Source organism: Trachemys scripta, chromosome 7, assembly GCF_013100865.1.
Source record: "Trachemys scripta elegans isolate TJP31775 chromosome 7, CAS_Tse_1.0, whole genome shotgun sequence".
NCBI lineage: Eukaryota > Metazoa > Chordata > Testudines > Emydidae > Trachemys > Trachemys scripta.
The window spans coordinates 56,673,578-56,691,894 of record NC_048304.1 but is presented as its reverse complement, the minus strand read 5'-3'; the positions used below and the strand labels follow the sequence as shown (position 1 = coordinate 56,691,894).

Below are 18,317 nucleotides of genomic sequence, written 5' to 3'. Positions count from 1 at the left end.
GCCACCTGGCTGCCTATGCTTTAAACAGGGCTTTTGTGCCAGGGAAGGGCAAGGACAACTATCACACCAAGTGGAGGGGGGAAGGGGCAGATTGACATATGCTCAGTTCTGCTGCCCAGGAGCCAAACTGAATGTCACAGGTTCCTGTTTCCCAGTGGGTCTTCCAATGAGCAGTTTCTGTTGCTTTACCAAAAAAAAAAAAACCCAAAAAACAAAGACAGTCAAAATTCACCATACGATAGTTAGACAAGTCTTCACAGAGGTCCATCTGTCTTTCTCTCTCCTGCAGGGCGTACGCTGTTGTAGGGCTAAAGGTCTCCTTTCATCAGGCTAAGGTCGAGTCCCTGGTTGGTGGAAGGTGGCCCTTCATACGGGCCTGTCCACGGCATATTGGCAGGGGCTCAGGTTGGAAGCTGCCGTCTGAACCGCTGGGTAGGTGAAGTTGGCATGCTGCTTGGCCTTCAGCCTCAAGCTGGCCAGGCTAGAGTTGCACGTGTCCCTGTACATGTAGGGGCTGGCGGTGGAGGCATAAGGGCAGGCACTGGATGAAACGGCAGAGTTGAGGCTTGGGCTGTTGAGGTTGTTGATGTTTCCCAGGTTGTTGAGGCTGGATCCTGGCACGCCAGTCACTGCTGAGGGGACCATGGAGGAAGGCATGGTCATGGAAGCAATGGAACTGGGAGGGGAGAACATGGGCTGGGAGGAGAGGGGGCTGACATTCATGGAGTTGAAGAAGGGGAAGCTCTTGGCTGACAGGGGGCTGGTAGCAAGCCCTTTGGTAGCCCAGTTGTTATACGAATAGCCGGAATACATGTCATCATAAGGCTGCATCAGTCCATTGAACTGAGCTCCAAAACTGTTCTTACAAAGCTCTGCCTGCTGGTTCCTTTCTCGTTTCCTCCACTTGGCTCTGCGGTTCTTAAACCAGACCTGCAAGGCAAGGGGAGAGGGGGAGGGTCATTCCAGTTATTAATGAGGAAGCCTCTGCCTTTGTCAGTCATCCCTCCTTGTACCAACATGGACATCAGGACAACTGAGTACATCTGGAAAAGGACAGGCTGAGGTGAGCGAGGAGCTTGTAACTAGGAGTGATTACATAGAATTAACCAAAGAAAACTTTGGCTGAATAGCAGGAAAAGTTACTTAACAGGGGTATGGTAGGCTGTGGCATGGTCTCCCAAAGGGAGCTGGTGGGAGCCCCCTCACATAGCCCCCCTAAAACCAGAACAGAGAACTGGAGCATGCAGTACAGGGAGAATCCTGGGACTGTGTAGGTGACCTAGCAGGTCCTTTCACATTCTAACGTCCATGATTTGCAGTATTAATGTAGTCCTGTACGTTTGTGTACATACCCTGTTTCCACAGCTATCAGAGAGAGACTGGACCCTACAGGAGTGGAAAATTCAGCAGACTCCCTTGACATCCCCCTTCTGGTTTCTGTTAGTTTAGTCTGGTTCTCTGTCGCTAGTGGCGATCAGCTGGAGATTCTCCATGGGGATTCCCACCAGGACAGGGGACCTCAAACTGGGCTGGACTACAACTTACTAGAGAGGGTGCCTCACAGACCCTCCCTGCATGGCTGTTTGCGATCATGTGACCCACCTTGCCTTCCATTCTCGATCACACAACAAATACAGCAGTTGCTTACATAGGAAAATATTAGGAAAATACTTTGTGTATTTTTAACTGTGATCTAGCAGCTAGGAGCCGGTATCGTATGACTTTGTAGATCTTCATAGACCAGGAGCAAGTGCTCTGAGGTGCATGGTTTGAGAACTGCTGCACTAGGGGAATTCACACTTCTTTTTGTCTGTATCTCAAAATCAGTTTGATTTTGTGTTATTAATCTTTTGTATTCATTAGAAGGTGATGAAAGATTAGTTTTGCTGGGATTCTTCAAAGACAAATAACAAATGTAAAAATAACCCCATAGGAAATAAATTAAAATGTTGACTGAAGACTATTAATGGGACACTGTCAAAAACCCTATTTGAAACTATTTTTTTCTTAAGTTACTAGTAATACCTCAGTTTAAAAATATAATTAATTTTGCCATTGATGCACTTTGTTTTGTTTTGGCATTTCTGTCAGCTTGGATGGTGAAATGACTGGTCCATTTCACTCCTGGGTTCTTATGTTGTAGCCCAGTGTAGTTGCTTAGTATGGATTTAAACCACTTGACAAGTTCCCTCTCTGAGAATCGTAATTTCACTGCTGCCTACTCCAAGCATTCAAAAATCATGAGTCAGAACCCAAAATATCATGTGTCTTAAATTATAATTTTGAAAAACTGTCACTTTGTTTTGTTTTTGGCCTGCCATCTGATTTCCCCCCCACCCCACCTTAGGGGGAAGCCACACATTTCCAACTTGTGTGGGATCATGTTGGGTTCAAAATTCAATCACAGAAATGCAACTTCCCTGTTTGCAAATACCACCTACCCTCTTGTATCCCTTGGGGCCATTCTAGCCCTCTCTACCTCTTCCCTAGCTAGACACGGTAGGCAGCTGCCCCACACACATGCTCCCTTTTCTAGTATGTATGGAACTGGAGAAAGAGGGTCAGACTTCAGGGGAACCTAGTGTGATGTTTGTTTATACTGCTTAGAGTTCAGTAGTTCCCTCATATTGACCCTGAGAGAAGTGTAATCGGGTGCGGGTCACTTGCCAGGATTATCTGGTGTATCTCACTTAATCATTATTGCAGGGGCCTCAGACATTGGTGCACCTTGGTCCCTCCTGTTCTCTGCCTGTGGCACACAATAGTCTAGTCTCCTGTGGGCTGTAATACTTCGGTCTAATTTCGGTTGTTGGGTTTAGCATGTGGGTGGTAGAGGTGGCCTGTGATATACAGGCAGTAGGTAGCTGATCTGGGGGGCCCTTCTGGCCAACTCTATGACTGTATTTAAGATCAGAGCCCTGCCATTACCTACACTTAGCGAGACAGGCCTGCCCCAAAGAGCTGACAGTCCAAATAGACAAGCTAAAGGTTGAAAGGCGAGAATGAAGGTCCGGAGAGAAGTGACCAGCCCATGGTGGCATAACAGGCCAGTAACAGAGCAAGTTATAGAGCCCAGGTGTCCTGTCTCCCAGGCAGGGCTTAACGTGCATCTGGTGGAAAGGGGGTCAGACCCACAAATGAAATTTCAGGTACATCTACACTATCGTGCAGTAGTGTAGACGCTCCCTACAGTGAGAGAAGGGGTTTTCCCATCAATGTAGTTAATCCGCCACTCCAAGAGGCAGTAGCTAGGTGGATGGAAAAGTTTGTCCAACATGCTAGCTGTGTCTACACCAGGGGCTAGGTTGGGCTAATTTTTAGGTGTAGACCCAGCCTTCTACAACTACAACTCCAGCCATGTCACTGAGAGGTGCACATGTCAGCCCAGGAAAACCCCCACTGACTGGCTACATTCGCCATTGCCCCACCTCCTGGGCAAGAGCAGCCAATCAGAGCTGCTGCACCAAGCAGGCAGAGCTGACACATTCTTACAGGAGGGGAGCAAGGAGCAGAAATTGACCAGCAGCTCAGGATGGCTCCACTCCCCAATCTCCCAATCTCCTCCCCTCTCTGCAATATCCAACCTGGGAAAGGAGAAAGAGGTGAAGAGTAGAGATGAGGCTGGAAAGGAGAACTGAGGGGGAACTGGACAGAATTTGGAGGTTGGGAGGACAGACATGCTGGGCATGGAACAGGTAGATGTGGGGATCAAAGCTCCTGCAGCGGCAGCCAAAATCCCCTTACCCAATACATTCAGGAGCACGGGAAACACTAAATGTGTCTGTGTCTCATACTCACACGCTCCCACTCACAGAGCATGGGCAAGGGGAGTTCTGCAGTCAAAAAACAGACTGAAAAACACAGACTTTTTTTTTTTTTTTTAATCATGAGTTTTGGATCAATCTCCTGATTTTCTAGTGTCCGACTCATGATTGTTGAACCTTTGGGGTTGGCCTCTGCTCCTTCCCTCCTCCCAACTCCATCCCTGCAACACCTCGTCTGAGAAAGGGGACCCTGCTGCAGCCCCTACACCCCAGGCCTGTGAGATAGGGGTGAAGGGCTCCAGGGAACTGCAGGAGGAGCGGAGATGAGGCTGATGGGGCAGCATTGATGTGGGACAGGAGGACAGGCAGATGTGATGTCACTTCCATTTGTGTAGGAAATGACAGACTGTCCCTCCCCACTTTTTCCAGCCTGCTGTCAGGCCCATGCCCTGGCCACTGGGCAATGCTGTCCCAAGGCAGAGGAAGCATTGAGACACAGTGAAATGGACAGGGAAGAGGAATGGGGGATGAGCACTGAGGAGGGGGGAACAAGGCCTGGGATAGGGATGAAGGCAAAAGAGGGGATTGGCAGTGGTGGGGGGACAGGGGATCAGGATGGTGAGGCAGAGCAAAGGGGGTATTTCCTGAACTGAGTAATGGCCTCTCCTCTGTATTGGGTGAGATTTCTTCCCCAGGGTCCTGTGACCCTGAGCAGCCCAGGGAGACTTTTCTTTCCTGGGGGCCAGAGCACAGGACAGAGGTCTGTTTTTATATGGAACTGGAGGAAGATGGGCAGTTCTCTGCCTGGGAAGGAGCCTGCCATCAATCATTCTCAAGGAAATCAAGTGAGATTTCCCTCTCAAACACCTGCCAGAATGATGGTTCTTGTGAACTTGCACTGAATCCAAGATGGCAACCTGCAAGGTGTCTGCAGCTGGGGCCTGTTGGGCACTGAGAGCAGAGCTGGGTGGAATTGATGTGCTGGAGAAGCCTCTAGTGCCCTTGGCTCTCTGTTAAAGGCAGGTTCTGGGTTGGTTTGGTGGCTGGCTGCAGAACTGGTCTCGGGACCCCTCCTCCCCCCAAGCTGTGGCTGTGTTCAGAGACTGTGGAGCGGGAGATTGGCAGCCATACCCGGACTCGTGCCTCGGTCAGGTTGGTCCAGACTGCTATCTCCTCCCTGGTGCTCATGTCTGGGTAGCGGTTCCTCTGGAAGGTAGCTTCCAGTTCCTGGAGCTGCTGGCTGGTAAAGTGAGTCCGCTGCCTCCGCTGCTTCTTCTTCAGGGAGCCGTCCTCGGGGTTGGAGTCATCAGTCTGGTTCTGCTGGGACTTCTCTGTGTCTGTGAAATGCAAAGGCAGGTAACCTGTCACAACGTAGCCCTGGGACTCCGGCACATGCCTCGGTCCCCAGGACAGTAACTTCCCCAAAGCTCAGTGGCTTGGGATGCAACTCTTTCTCATTACCCTGGTGCTACCTGCTCCAGGCTTCCGGCCTGCATCTCTGAGTCCCAGGACTTCAGGGCACCTCATTCCTGGTGCATGTAATCCAGGCACACATGAAAGTCACCTGCCTTCCCTCCCTAATGCAGCCAACTGTGGTAACTATGTAGGGCTTCAGGAGCAGGCAGCATCCTATTAGACTAAACGCTTCTCTCATCAGCCCAGCCTTACAGCCCCACCCACCTCTAGGTGTAAGAGGAGGCAAAAATCTACTCCTTGTTTACACACAACTTGCACTGTTTTAAACTGACGGGTGGACTCTTGTTTTCATTTGAGTAGCTTATTGTAATGTAGCTTAAACCTGTTCCTAACTGACTTAGGCTAAATTGATATAAGCCTGGATTGAACAGATTTTAAAGTGTTCACTTAGTGTTTCTTATGCTTGCTTAACTAAAGCAATTTTCAATCACACTGTTTAGCAAAGTCCACAAATCAGGAAGAATGCCAAAGGAGAAAGAAAATGGACAAAGGAGTCGGTGGGAGCCACATGGGAGTAACGTTAGTCACGTCATATATTGCCATTCTGGAAAGCACCTGGGTACCGGGGTGATGGCTGCTGTATAAGAGCCAGGATAGAATAGAACTGTCAAGCCCTGGCTTGAGGGAACAGCAGAGACAAGAGGGGAGGGGAGCCAATCTGCCAGGATCACAAACTGAGGCTCCTACAGTAAGTGGAAGCCGCAGATGAAAGTCATGACTTTCCAGGTTACTCCGTTCAATTTTACTTCGATTTAACAGGCACATACATACATACATAATAGATATGACATCTTGGCCTCTCTTGAACTTTTGTCATGGAGAATGGCCAGGTTATGAAAGATTCCCCCACCCCATTGCCATGTCCCTTACAAGTGAATACTCTTTCCCCATTCTCTACTCAGTGGCCATCTAGAAATCCCTTCTATTGGATTTGTAGACTTCAAGGTCAGAAGGAACAAAGAGTCTGGTGGCACCTTAAAGACTAACAGATTTATTTGGGCATAAGCTTTCGTGAGTAAAAACCTCACTTCTTCGGATGCATAGAGACTCTATGCATCCGAAGAAGTGAGGTTTTTACTCATGAAAGCTTATGCCCAAATAAATCTGTTAGTCTTTAAGGTGCCACCAGACTCTTTGTTGTTTTTGTAGACACAGACTAACACGGCTACCCCCTGATACTTGACAAGGTCAGAAGGGACCACTGTGATCATCAAGTCTGACCTCCTGTATAACCCAGGCCAGAGAACTTCCCCAGAATAATCCCTAGAGCAGCTCTTTTAGAAAAACATCCAGCCTTGATTTTAAAATTGTTAGTGATGGAGAATCCACCACAACCCTTGGTAAATTGTTCCCATGGTTAATTACTCTCCCTGTTAAAAATTTACACCTTATTTCCTCTCTGAATTTGTCTAGCTTCAACTTCCAGCCATTGGATCATGTCAGACGTTCTTCTGCTAGACTGAAGAGATCATTAGAAGTATCTACATGGAGAACAAATATTTAATAGACTGTAATCAAGTCACCCCTTTAACTTCCTCTTTGTTAAGCTAAATAGGTTGAGCTCCTTGAGTCTGTCACTATCGGGAAGTTTTCTAATTGTTTAGTCATTCTTGAGGCTCTTCTCTGAGCCCTCTCAAATTTATCAACATTCTTCTTGAATTATGGGCACCCGAACTGAATACAGTATTCCAGCAGTGGTTGCACTATTGCCAAATATAGACGTAAAATAACCTCTCTGCTCCTACTCCAGATTCCTCTGTTTATGCACCCCAGGATCGCATTTGCCCTTTTGGCCACAATGTCACATTGGGAGCTCATGTTCAGCTAATTATCCACCATGAACCCCAAATCTTTTTCAGAGTCACTGCTTCCCAGGACAGTGGCCTACATTCTTTAGTCCAAGATGTATACCTTTGCATTTAGCTGTAAACCCTAGTATTCCCACTCATATCCAGTGAAGATAAATCAGTTAAAAAAAACAATATTTTCAAATTGTAAATCTCCTCTTTATATTGTATAAATGCTTCATAATACAAGCCTTGAAGACAAAAACAACCCCAGCAGCCATATTCTTCCCTGCATTGAAGCCAGTGGGACTATGTGCCCTGTGAATCGGGACAGAATTTGAACACAAAATTGCCTCTGTTGAGAGACAACAGAGTGTTTTAATCGTGTGCAGGGATAATCCACCTCATGGAGTAACAGTGTGAGGAGAAAAAAGCAGCATGCATTAAAAATCTTCTAGTATGAGCAAAGATCTAGAAAGATCGCATAACCAAAGAATAAGTATTGGAGAGTACTGGAACTCAGCAATTGCTAGTTAGACATATTTGATTTGGATGGCACATTTTAAGAGGTTCAGTGCATGACACAGAGGGCACCAGAGGGGAAAGTTGATGGCAGAAGAACATGATGCAGAAAAAGAGGATCCTTGATGGACCAGGTGGTATCTTGGGTGGATCAAAGGGACAATCCATCCACCAAGAAATTAGCAGAGAGGATCATTCAGAATGGGCTACCATGGTTGCAAATCTCCAATAATGGAGAGGCCATATAAGAAGAAGATGAGCAATAAAGATAATATTCCGTTACAGGCTGGAGAATGATATTTTGGGGGTGGGGAATAAATAAATAAATAAATAATCCTGGCTTTATCCTCTCTTCGATCTAGAGGCCTGAGGAAATGTGTTTAATTGAAAACCCAGTTTTCTACTGAAGTCCCTCCCCCCCCCCCCCGTTTTGTTTTTTAAATGGAAATTTTTCAACCAATCCTAACCATAACTGATCACAACACTATTGAACTGGGGGAGGAATCATAACAAAAACTAGCGCTGACACTCAACTTCAGGTGGGGGGATTAAAAAATTGATGCAAGTCCAAGCACAACAAACTTGGCAAAGATGTTACTTATCTATATAGAGCTATAGCGATCTGTCTAATCACACAGAAAAATAGGAAGGCAGGAAGAAATACAGTAAGATATAATGGCAAGGTAACAAAGGTTATTCAAATTCAATGGATATTCTTTAGAAAATGGAAATTCAGCCCTAGTGAAGCCAGCAGAATGGAGTATATTAACTATGGCTGGTAAAATATAAGAAAGAAATTAGGAAGGTTTAAGAATGAATTTGAAGGGTAAATAGCCAAAGATACAAACTGCTAACAAGAATTTCTTTAATTATAGCTGCAGCAGGAAACCTGTGAGAAAAATCAGTGGGTCTGTTGAATTAGTAGAGAGTAAAGTGAGCAATTAAGGAAGGTAAGGACACTGCAGAGAAATCAGATCATTTATTTGCAGGCTCTACCACTGAGGATGGTGGGGGGGAGAGAGGATAAGAGGGACTTATTAAGGAGCCCACTGGTCCAATAGATTCTCTTCTTGCATGGGAACTAAATTGGGTGCTCCTCTCTACCCTTCTTCATTTAAAGAGCAAAAAGGCACATATAATGAAATGGAAAGGCAACTCATGTAAAATTGACCAAGGGAATTACCTTTTTACAAACTGCATATTTAGCCTGCGGAACTCCATGCCACAGGATATCACTGAAGTTAGTAGTGAGTCAAAAAAAGGACTGGACACTTATCTCGATAAGCGTGAAAACACCTGCAGTTACATAATTAGGATATAATAAACACTTATGCATCATGTTATAAGCCAACCACTAACTGACAGAGTTTAGAAAGTTTATGCCATAATAGTTCATTAGTGGGTTCTTTGTCCATTCCTCTGAAGTGTCTGGTTCTGGCTCTGTTAGAGATGGACTTCGGTCTGACTTGGCAATTCCCATATTTCCATTCTTTCTTTGCTTGTCCTCTAAGAGAAGTTGTGCATATGGTGCTATGCATATTCTTGTTGGCTGGTTATATGACAGTAACACCTAACTAAATCAGGCCATTCTGCTAGGCCCAGTCCCTGTCCCAATCAGCTTCTGCTTTTACTAACCCCAACTCTTTCCTGTGGTATCCCATTGCTGCACAAACAGTAGGGCCGTCTATATGTCATTGCTGTGAAAATCCGCCTCTAATTACTTTTGAGAGACACAATGGAGGAAAGTATCATTTAGGCTGCAAACAGCCTTTGTCAAGGAGCAAATCCATGGCCCAGGTTGGAGGAGCAATGTCTGGATGACAGGGAATTAGCTGATGTGAATACAGCCTATTACTAGCAAAGTGAACTAGTACAGGAAGGAAGAGGAGTCCCATATCCAACCTGAACCTTCCAGGCAAATGTGTCTCAGTGTTAATGTGTGAACTGAGTGCTGGCAAAAGACACCGCATTGATCCCCTGGAATAGGGATGTTCTCTACTGATCAATAGCACAGGCAGTGGCAATATAGGCTTCCCTCATGCTGCCCCACCAGCCACCTCTTAAGGATGGGAGGTTAGTTCTCTCCATTGCCCATTTAACCCTTGGCCTCTCAGCTGCATTTAAGAAGAAGGGGGCATGTCAATAGGCATAGACAACTGACCATTAGGAAGCCGTGAGACCCCCAAATATTCAACATAAACACCTAACCAAACATCAGCTCACGACAGCCAGACATGGTTTGGCAGTGGAGGAAGGCTCCATGCCCCATCATCAAACCTCAAGCTCAGACAGCTTCTTCAGCTAATGTTGTTTGAGACTATGAAAAATGCTGAAGATGTGTATTCAAAAGGTGGAAATATGTAGTACCTAAAAATAGACCCACAGGAAACTGCTGTACCCTTGTGACACTCTAAGCACTGCTATAATTATCTAGATGTGGGGACACTGCCCATTTCCTGAGGGCTCTTTGGAAGCAGATGAATTTCTCTGGCCCCCATTGAGTTGATGCTCTTTGACAACAACACGTGCTTTTAATGTGTATGTTACAGTTGTGGTTCCAATGGAGACTATATTCTTATTCCTCTGGTCTGAACCAATGTCATAGGAGAGGGACTCAGCCCTTGTTGGCCTCTGAACAGATTAAAAAGGGAATGATGGTAGATGCCATTTCTGAGCACGAAAGTAATGGTCTGACTATCCACGAGGGGACAATATTCAGTTAAACCCTCATTCATTTTGTTAGGTCTGAAACCCTTCACAGAGAGAAGCACGGGTGTAAGAGCCTGCTTGTGAGAGTCAATGGCAAAACGCCATCAACTTCCAAAGGAATTGATGCTAAGGTAGTAATGATGTGCCCCAATCTGCAGCCTTTGCTCAGAATGCCTACTGAGGGCAGGAGAAGCTTGCAATGCATGGGACATAGAGGGATGGTGTAGACATATAGCCCATGAGCAGTGTGCTATATCATCCTTAGTCTCAGGAAATATCTGATTTTGTCACCATCTAAGCCCAAGGCATCATCACCTTTGAGCAGGGGTGCAAGACTGTCCAGGTAATTGTGTGGAACCCAAGGAGATAAGGGGAATCCTGGTCCTAATCTTAGCACACATCTGCAGAGCAGCATGCCCAGTGCCCTTAGTGCCCTGTTCGCAGTGCCCCACTCCCAAAGGACAGAAGCTCTGTACTACCAGCTAATGGTTGCAAGTGGCTTCTGCAGAACAAACTTCCCATGGTGGTATAGTATTGCCAGGGGAGCACCATGCTTCAGGGAAAACACCTTCCTTCCCATTCTTGCTGGCCCTGGCTTCCCCTGTGTGTTGTGTGTAGGGAAGGATTTTCAGCATGGCAGAACCAAGAGAGGATCGTGCTGTGCAGCTGGAAAGGAAGTAGAGGGCGCACTAAACACCCACTGATTAAACCTCACAGCTGCCCAGGACACTGATCATTGAAGCTTAAGAATTTAGTCCTATCTGGTAGCTGGGGCAACCAAGCCCCAGAGCAGGTGAAGTGACTCGCCTGAAATCACAAAGCAAATCAGGAGCAGAATCCTGAATGGAAGTCCTGAATCCCCATCCCCAGTTCCAACCAGTACCCACAGCTGATTAGTTGCAACAGAGTGTGCATCTCCAAAGGCAGCAGGGTAGTCTTTGCACTGGGGAGAAGGTGCTCATCTAAGGTGACCAGACAGCAAGTGTGAAAAATCGGGATGGGGGTGGGGGGTAATAGGAGCCTATATAAGAAAAAGACCCCAAAATCGGGACATCTGGTCACCCTATAAATCTGGCCAAGGTTTTTCAACTGAGGAGGAATGGAACTGGGCTCTTGCAAAGAGAGCGGCCAGCCAATTTAGAACAAGGTAGAGAAATGGTGACATCATGGGGAGGCAGCTACCAGGTATGAGGGTAAAGAGAGAGAAAGGTAACTGGAAACAACAATTTGAGTAGAAGAAAAACTAAGGCCAGGGAACAATAGGTTAGAAGAAAGGAGGGATTCAGACTGTCTAATATAAATTTGATTTTAGGACTGTTCTGTTCGTTATGCCAATGGCTGCAAACCAGAGAGAGTAAGTAATTAGCATGCTGAAAGAGCATGCTCTGGGTATCTGCCCAGACCTCTAGCAGGGGTTGTGCACTCTGACAAACCCCAAGATGATAAATGGCTTTTGTGGCTCCGATATAAACAATTTCCCTTTACACCGAGATTCTAGACTCCTTTGAAACGGGCTCCCGAGATTTAAAGCGTGGTCATGAAAAGGGGGTTGAAAGGCTCTGCCGGGAAACTGGATAGCGAGGTTTTGGCTACAAAGGAAGTATCAAGGTGCTAATGACAATTGGTAACACCTGGCCAGCAGGTCAGGGAGGCATGGTGACACACCTCGCTGAGATGCTGGAGAGGATAGGTAGGTTGAGAGCACGGGCAGAGGGGAAGGAGGAGGTTTTCATCTCACTTAACCAATATTTGCACTTCAGTTTAAGGCTCAGCCAGCCCTGCTGTCTCTATCTAGGCGCTGCTTAGCTTTGATGATTGTGTGATCCCCACTCCCCCTTATTTTCTACCCAAGGCCAAACAAACGGTGCTTAATGAAGATACGCTGGGCTAACTGCGCAGGCTGTTCAATTAGGGGGGGTTACTTTAGGGGCACCAGCCAGAGACAGCTGGTCCCTTGGGAGGTGGGATTAGGAGAGAAGGAACCGTCTGGGCCAGTCAAGGCCCGCAGGAATTGCTATTCTATCGCGGAGGGAGCGCGGGCTGGTCCCATGGAAGGGAGAGTCCGGAGCCCTCGAGGGGGCAGATAGTTGGGGGCGGTGCTTGTGGGACCAGGGGCGCGGAAGGATCGGGGACCAGGGGGTGGGGAATGTCCCGGAGAGCAGAGAGTGGGATAAATGTGTTGTTTAGAGGCTGAGCTATTGCGGTGATGAGTTCTGCCACTTCTGTACAGCGCAGATTTGGTGCTAATCAAACATGGGGCAGAGCAAACAGCGCGCTGGCCGCTGGCTCTGCTCGTTGGCTACGTGGCACTCGCTGGAGTTGCAGTTAGGGGCACGGATCGCTTTGCACGGCGCTCTTCCACGGGTTCCCCGGTCCCCTGGCACTGGCCTGTGTAAACCGAGCCGGAGCAGCGAGAACTAAACAGGAAGCTGCTGACGCTCCAAAACCAGCTCTGGCCGATAAGAGATCGGTGCACTCTGACTGAAAACAACCAGATGGGTTACCTGGGAACCGTGCAGGGCTGGGGGAGGGGCTGTTCTCAATGCTTTATTTCCAGAATAAGGGGCAGAGCAGTTTACAGAGGCTGGATTCGTTCCGCTTCGGGTTTAGCCGGGTTGATGGGGGGAGTCCAGGAAAGTTTTAGTCAACAGGCTGCTGTCCCTGTTACATATCCCTGGGGGCTCAGAAAGCCCGTTTGTTGCAGGAGCCGCCTGCCTGCGTTGGTGACTGAAGAGCGAAACGACAGATCTGCGAGGGGCGCGTTACCTGCTGCTAGGGATGGAAGGGCTCGCCATGGCCACAGGAACGGGTCAGGGGCGCTCGGGGGAGCGGAGACAGGTGGCCAGACCCGCGCTGATCTCTGCAAGTGTCTTTTGCTGACGCCTTTATCCGATCAGCCGGAGCAGAATCTGGGCCCAGCAGGCGGAAGCGCCCCAGAGAAGATGCTTGGTTCAGTGTAAAGCTGCTTGTAACCTAGGGCGGGCGGCAGGCAGGATAGTCTGGCAGAGTTTCCCCGGGGCTGAAGGCAGCAGGGAAAGGAAGGGCCCTGTGCAGCGGTGTGCGTCCCGGTAGTGGCGGGGAGATGGGTACAGGTTTCTGCTCTATGGAGCTGCAGCTCACTAGCTCAGAGGCTGCCGCGGAGCGCCCAGCTCTCTGGAGAGGGAGCGCTGCATCAGCTAGGGAGAGGGGGATCGCCAGCGCATGCGGGAGGCGCTGGGCAGGGAAGGCAGCGATCAGGAGGAAGCGTCCCTTCCTCAGTCACCGTTCAAGGTCCCAGGCGTCTGGTCCCAGCGGCTCTACCGCTCCCCGCTCTGACTGCAGCGGCGCTGGCCTGTTGGTGGCGCACATGTCCCAAACCGCAGGAAGTCCTACAGGCGGTGGAGGGGACAGGAGGGCGGTAGATTTACCAGACAAACTGGGAACCGACTCCTGCGCTCCCTCGCCTAACAAGAACCTGGCCACGTTCAGTGAAAAGCAGGCGAGGCATCTCCGGGTGCCCCCGGAACACGGTGGAACTCACTGCCACAAGGTGAGGCTAAGAGCTGGATAGATGTAGGGTTGGACATTTACAACGGGTGAGATCGGCGACGGTTCCATTAGCCAGCGAGGAGGCGGGTAAGGATAAATCCTTGTGGTTCAGGGAATGACCCGTCTGGCCTGGGTTTAGGAAGACAGGTTGATTTAATAATTAGCCGTTAGCAGAGCAGAAAGCGGTCCTGTGGGCAGAGCCCTACAACCTTCAGTTGGACCCCCCTTAATTATAGCAAGCGGATGCGTCTGGCCCTCAGCCCCTAGCTCTGCGCCTGGCAATCCGCTTCTAACCTGTGCCCAGCAGGCGCACTAGCTGAGGTGCCATCAGAGCAGGGCTGGGCCGCTGTCGGTGCGGTCCTGCGCCTCCACCAACTGTGCCCGAGGAAGCTGTGGCTGTTAACACTCCTGCCACCAATACTGACTGCGCCCCATTTTCAATGCAGCTGGTTCCCCTGCGACCGCGAGAGAATAGCGCCAGGCTGGGGGCTTTGCCTGCTGCAGCGCTCGATCCCAGCCCTGATCGCTGACCCCGCAGCCAAATATCTCCACTGGGGGCTGCTCCCGGGCCGGGCCCTCTCCTGCTCCCCGGCACTCCCCTCTCCAATCTGCAGGGCAAGCTGCAGCCCGGGCCCTGTCTCGCCTTAGCCCCCTGCCTTCTCCAGCGGAGCCGGAAAGGGTTGGCTGGCCGGGCTCCAGCCCTGCTGTCGAGTGGCACAGCTCACCTGGCCGGCCTCAGCACAGGACGTGCGCGCTGAACCCTGAAGGATCCGAAGCCGGGTGTCTGCACGGAGCCGGGCCGGGAATTCGCGCTGCACTGCAGCTGCCCCCCACCCGTTGTCCCTTTGCCCCGCACACATCCAGGCTGCAGATAAAGGCGAGAGACTGGCAGCATCAGTGCGAGCGGGGGGAGTTTTAACCCGGGTTCGGCGGGCGCAGAATCGAGTCCAGAAACTGAGCATTTCCTCGTCCCAGTTACTCTCCGCGCCAGATCCAGCCCTCGGCTCCAGATTAATTAACAAAGATCTCCTTCTACCCACCCCCACGAACACGGGTATTTCATCAGGAAACTGCACAGGGGGCAAAACTGGCCGGATCGCGCAGTTCTCCGGGAAAGAGACCAAAGTCTACAGGTGGGACCCGAAACAAGTTAGATTTGGGCTGGGAAATGTCACTGGAAAGCAAAAAAGCGCGTGTGACATCCCAGCCCGGACGAAAGGGAAGCGGAGAAAAGAGAGGAAGCGAAGGAATAGCGCAGAATGGAAAACACCGATATGAACGCCCAAAAAAACCGAAACCAGATTGAATTGGGACCTATGAAACCAGGACAATAACCAGACGCTCGGACCCGGGATTAATAATTTGAAATCGACAAACAAACCCCAACAGGGGGACGTGGAATAGGATTTAAACATAAACTGCGCGTGATGAACAATAAAAGCTCACGGCAAAAATGAAAATCGGACAGCAGCGCAGAGAGGAGGCCCTGCGGGGGACGAAATGAAGCGGGTGTAGCCAGAGGCTGTTTTGTTTGGGTGTCTGGGTCGAGTTGTTTGTGTGTCTAGAGCTGAGCTGGTTGTGTCTGCAATACGGGGGGTATCTCTGGATCAGGCGGTGCAGGGATGTGTGGGCAGTGGATGGGGGGGTTGCTGGTGCAGTGTGCGTTGTTGGGGGCTGTGCGGGGCAGCAGGCAGGTGGAGCTGTTAGCTGAGTGTGGTGGATGTGGGCGCACTGGATGACACCGCCTGGCGCGCATACGCGTTCTGTATGGGGCACTTTGGTGTGCCTGTTGGGCGGTGCCCAGCGTGTGTGACTTTGTCGAGGTTGCCCGCGTGTGTGTCTGTGGCCGTTTCACGCAGTGGACACGGGTGCGCTGTGAGCGCGGGTGACAGCGCGTTCCACTGCACTGCGCGGGCTGCTCTGGCGGTGCTGGGCTGCCTTTTGGGGTAGCGCCTAACGCGTTCCGCCTGGGAAGGAAAGCGCTGTAGGGGTGCGGAGCTTGCAGCAGAGATTGTAGCTTTGGCCTAGATGAAGTGGAAGCTGAACCTGGCAGCCGTTGCTAGTTGGGGGAGAGGGGGTATCTCCCGGCCGCTTATTGCTGCTAAAGCCTCTGTAGCAAGAGTCCCCGGGACACTACAGGGTTACCCGAAGGAGGGGCTCTCCAGAGTGTTGCAGGGCTCGCTGCTCCAGCCCTATAGCCTGGCAGTGCCCGGTACCCAGATGTGCCTACATGATCCCTACTGGCTCCTGAACCAGCCCTGGGCGGTGCAAGCCATTTCCGGGTTCTGCTCTCTTCCGGGAGGGAATCTCAGTCAGTGGGAACCTGGCTCTTGGCTTCCAAGGTAGTTGGATTGGACCTTAAGTGCACAAAGAGCATTAAACCAAAAGTGGTCTGGGAGGTTTGAATGTAACTCCTTGGAGGAGCCTTTCCGCTGAGAGATTCTCCCTGGGTCTTCAATGCCCTTTTCCCCACTTCCAGCTTTGTTCCAACTCATTAATGGGGCTAAAACCGCAGCAGAGGAAGCAGCCAGCTGCAATGCCTCTGAAGGAAGCCATTCTCAGCCAGAGGTCCCCAGCACTGAGGGGAAGTCACACTACTTAGGGACAGCTGGACCTTCCCTCTGTCTATGGCTTAAACTGGGAAAGGGTGTGTCTCTTCCCAGTTCCCAAAAGGGGGACCGACCACCCACCCACAACACATGGTGGTGCCAGACCTTTTAAACAGACTTTGCATTTCTGTGGCCTTTCGTCTGCAGTCTAGCACCAGGGTACCCAGCAAGTCTGTGGCACAACCCAGGTCTCCCGACTTCCCTGCTCTAGACACTGGACCATGCTCCCTCCAAGGGCCCAATGCTGCTCTCACTGAAGTCAACTGCTAAACTCCTGGTGATGCAATTGGATCGGAAGGGAACAGGACGTACTTTGGATCAGATGTGTTTTATACTTTCTGTGGGTCGATATCGGTCTATGGGAATGGCGGACTGAGATCTGGAGTGATGCTCTAATTAGAAAGCAAGGAAGTGCAGCGCCTCCCTGTGTGCTGCTAGGAATAGGATAATAAACTGTCCCATTCATAAGCTGGTTTCCTTCTCTCCCTTCCATCTCCCAAGCAGCTGCTTGATCTGCTCTCATCTCTCCTTCCCAGGACGCAGGTATGGGATCAGGACAGATCTGAAGCTGTCAGGCTCCTGACTAACCTTGTCATCAAAATCAGCATCCCCGAAACACGCCCACTGAGATGTTTGTAGCCTTTAGCCTGCTTAAATTCCTAGCAGAAATTGAACCCTCCAGCCTGTCTGCAAGCTACACAGTCAGCTCTAGGAAACCATCATCTATCTGCAGGCTTACAAAGAAGACACCATGGCCCCTTGTTGTGTTAGTTGCTGAGTTTCTGGAGGAGGTAGAAGAGGGTGGAGCCTTTTAAGGAAGAGCCCAAGATCCAAATGTCAAGTGCTGGGGGTGTTTTTTATTGGGCCCACTTTTAGATTGCAATGATTTTGCGTAGGGACTGTCACTGACTCTGTTTATACAGCACTGAACACAATGAGACCCAGACCTAGTAAAGGCATCTGTCCGGCACCCATTTAACCAGACAAGTGTCCCAGGCGCCTAAAACTGATCCCTAGGTCAATGACACAGCCAATCTTCTTGCCAGAGAGACTCCTGGCACTATCACCAAGGAGCATGCAAAACAGAGACATGTCCATTCAGTGCAGGTGCTATGTGGGAGAGCTCTGCCACTCCTGGCCAGGCAGCAATGTCAGGGAGGGGGAAGGGAAGGGTCTCGGGGAAGAGCCTGCACTTACCACTATGGTCCTGCCCCTTGCAGCTGTGTTCGTGTTGAGGGGTCCCAGAATCCGAGAGGGACAGAGCAGGGCTGCGAGCTTCTGAGTCCGTCAGCAGGTTGAAATCCATCTGGCAGGAGTCGGTGGTGGGGGAGGAGGAGAGATCTGCAGAAACAGGCACAGAGTGAATGGGGAGGTAGAGCTCACATCATGCCCCCTCCCTACCCCTTCTGGGAAGGGACCAGCCAATTCAGGGCAGAGGAAGTTCTGCTAGGAAAAGTAAATGAAACTGCAGGAGCAGGACCCCAGCCCAGTCTGGGTTTCCTGGCTGGGAAGTGGGCAGACTGGCCGCAGCCCTCACTAAACTCCACACTTAGCTGCCCTATAAATCAAAGATTATCTAATGGCACTTCTATTTGCAGCCTTCAGAGAAAGAGCCTCCAATTTATAGGTGACATTCAGACTGAAATAGCAACATTAGGAGCAGGCTGCGTAATGGAGATCTGAGGAAGTGGCCCTGTGGCCAGCCAAGTGCAGTTAGCACCTTCCCAAAACATCCAGCTCTCCCTCCTGTCCTCTTTCCTATCGTCCCCTGGTCTCCCTCACCTTCTCCTTTGCTTCTTAACAAGCTGCTCTGGTCTAAATAATGTTACAGACACACACAAAAACAGGACTAGGGAGTCCCATAGAATCACTTCTAGGCATAACGCGAACACAGATACACAGGCATATATGCACAGACACAC

General features: G+C 50.0%; 1 protein-coding gene across 1 annotated transcript; it reads right to left on the bottom strand.

The window, feature by feature from the left end:
- Window positions 1–286: 286 nt before the first annotated feature.
- Window positions 287–17,701, bottom strand: PITX3 (paired like homeodomain 3). Its single transcript, XM_034776844.1, has 3 exons — window positions 17,593–17,701; window positions 4,896–5,101; window positions 287–930 (listed from the first exon to the last, which is right to left on the bottom strand). Exons 1-3 carry the CDS (start codon window positions 17,699–17,701, stop codon window positions 367–369), a joined length of 879 nt encoding a protein of 292 aa, XP_034632735.1. The 3' UTR covers window positions 287–366.
- Window positions 17,702–18,317: the final 616 nt, after the last annotated feature.

What these genes read in the sequence shown, in the direction of transcription:
- PITX3 (XM_034776844.1), bottom strand. Translation starts at nt 17,701, where the DNA reads ATGGATTTCAACCTGCTGACGGACTCAGAAGCTCGCAGCCCTGCTCTG. An exon ending in CAAGGGGCAGGACCATAGTG is followed by an intron (nt 5,102 to 17,592) that starts GTAAGTGCAGGC and finishes TGCATTTCACAG; the next exon opens with ACACAGAGAAGTCCCAGCAG. An exon ending in TGACCGAGGCACGAGTCCGG is followed by an intron (nt 931 to 4,895) that starts GTATGGCTGCCA and finishes CTTGCCTTGCAG; the next exon opens with GTCTGGTTTAAGAACCGCAG.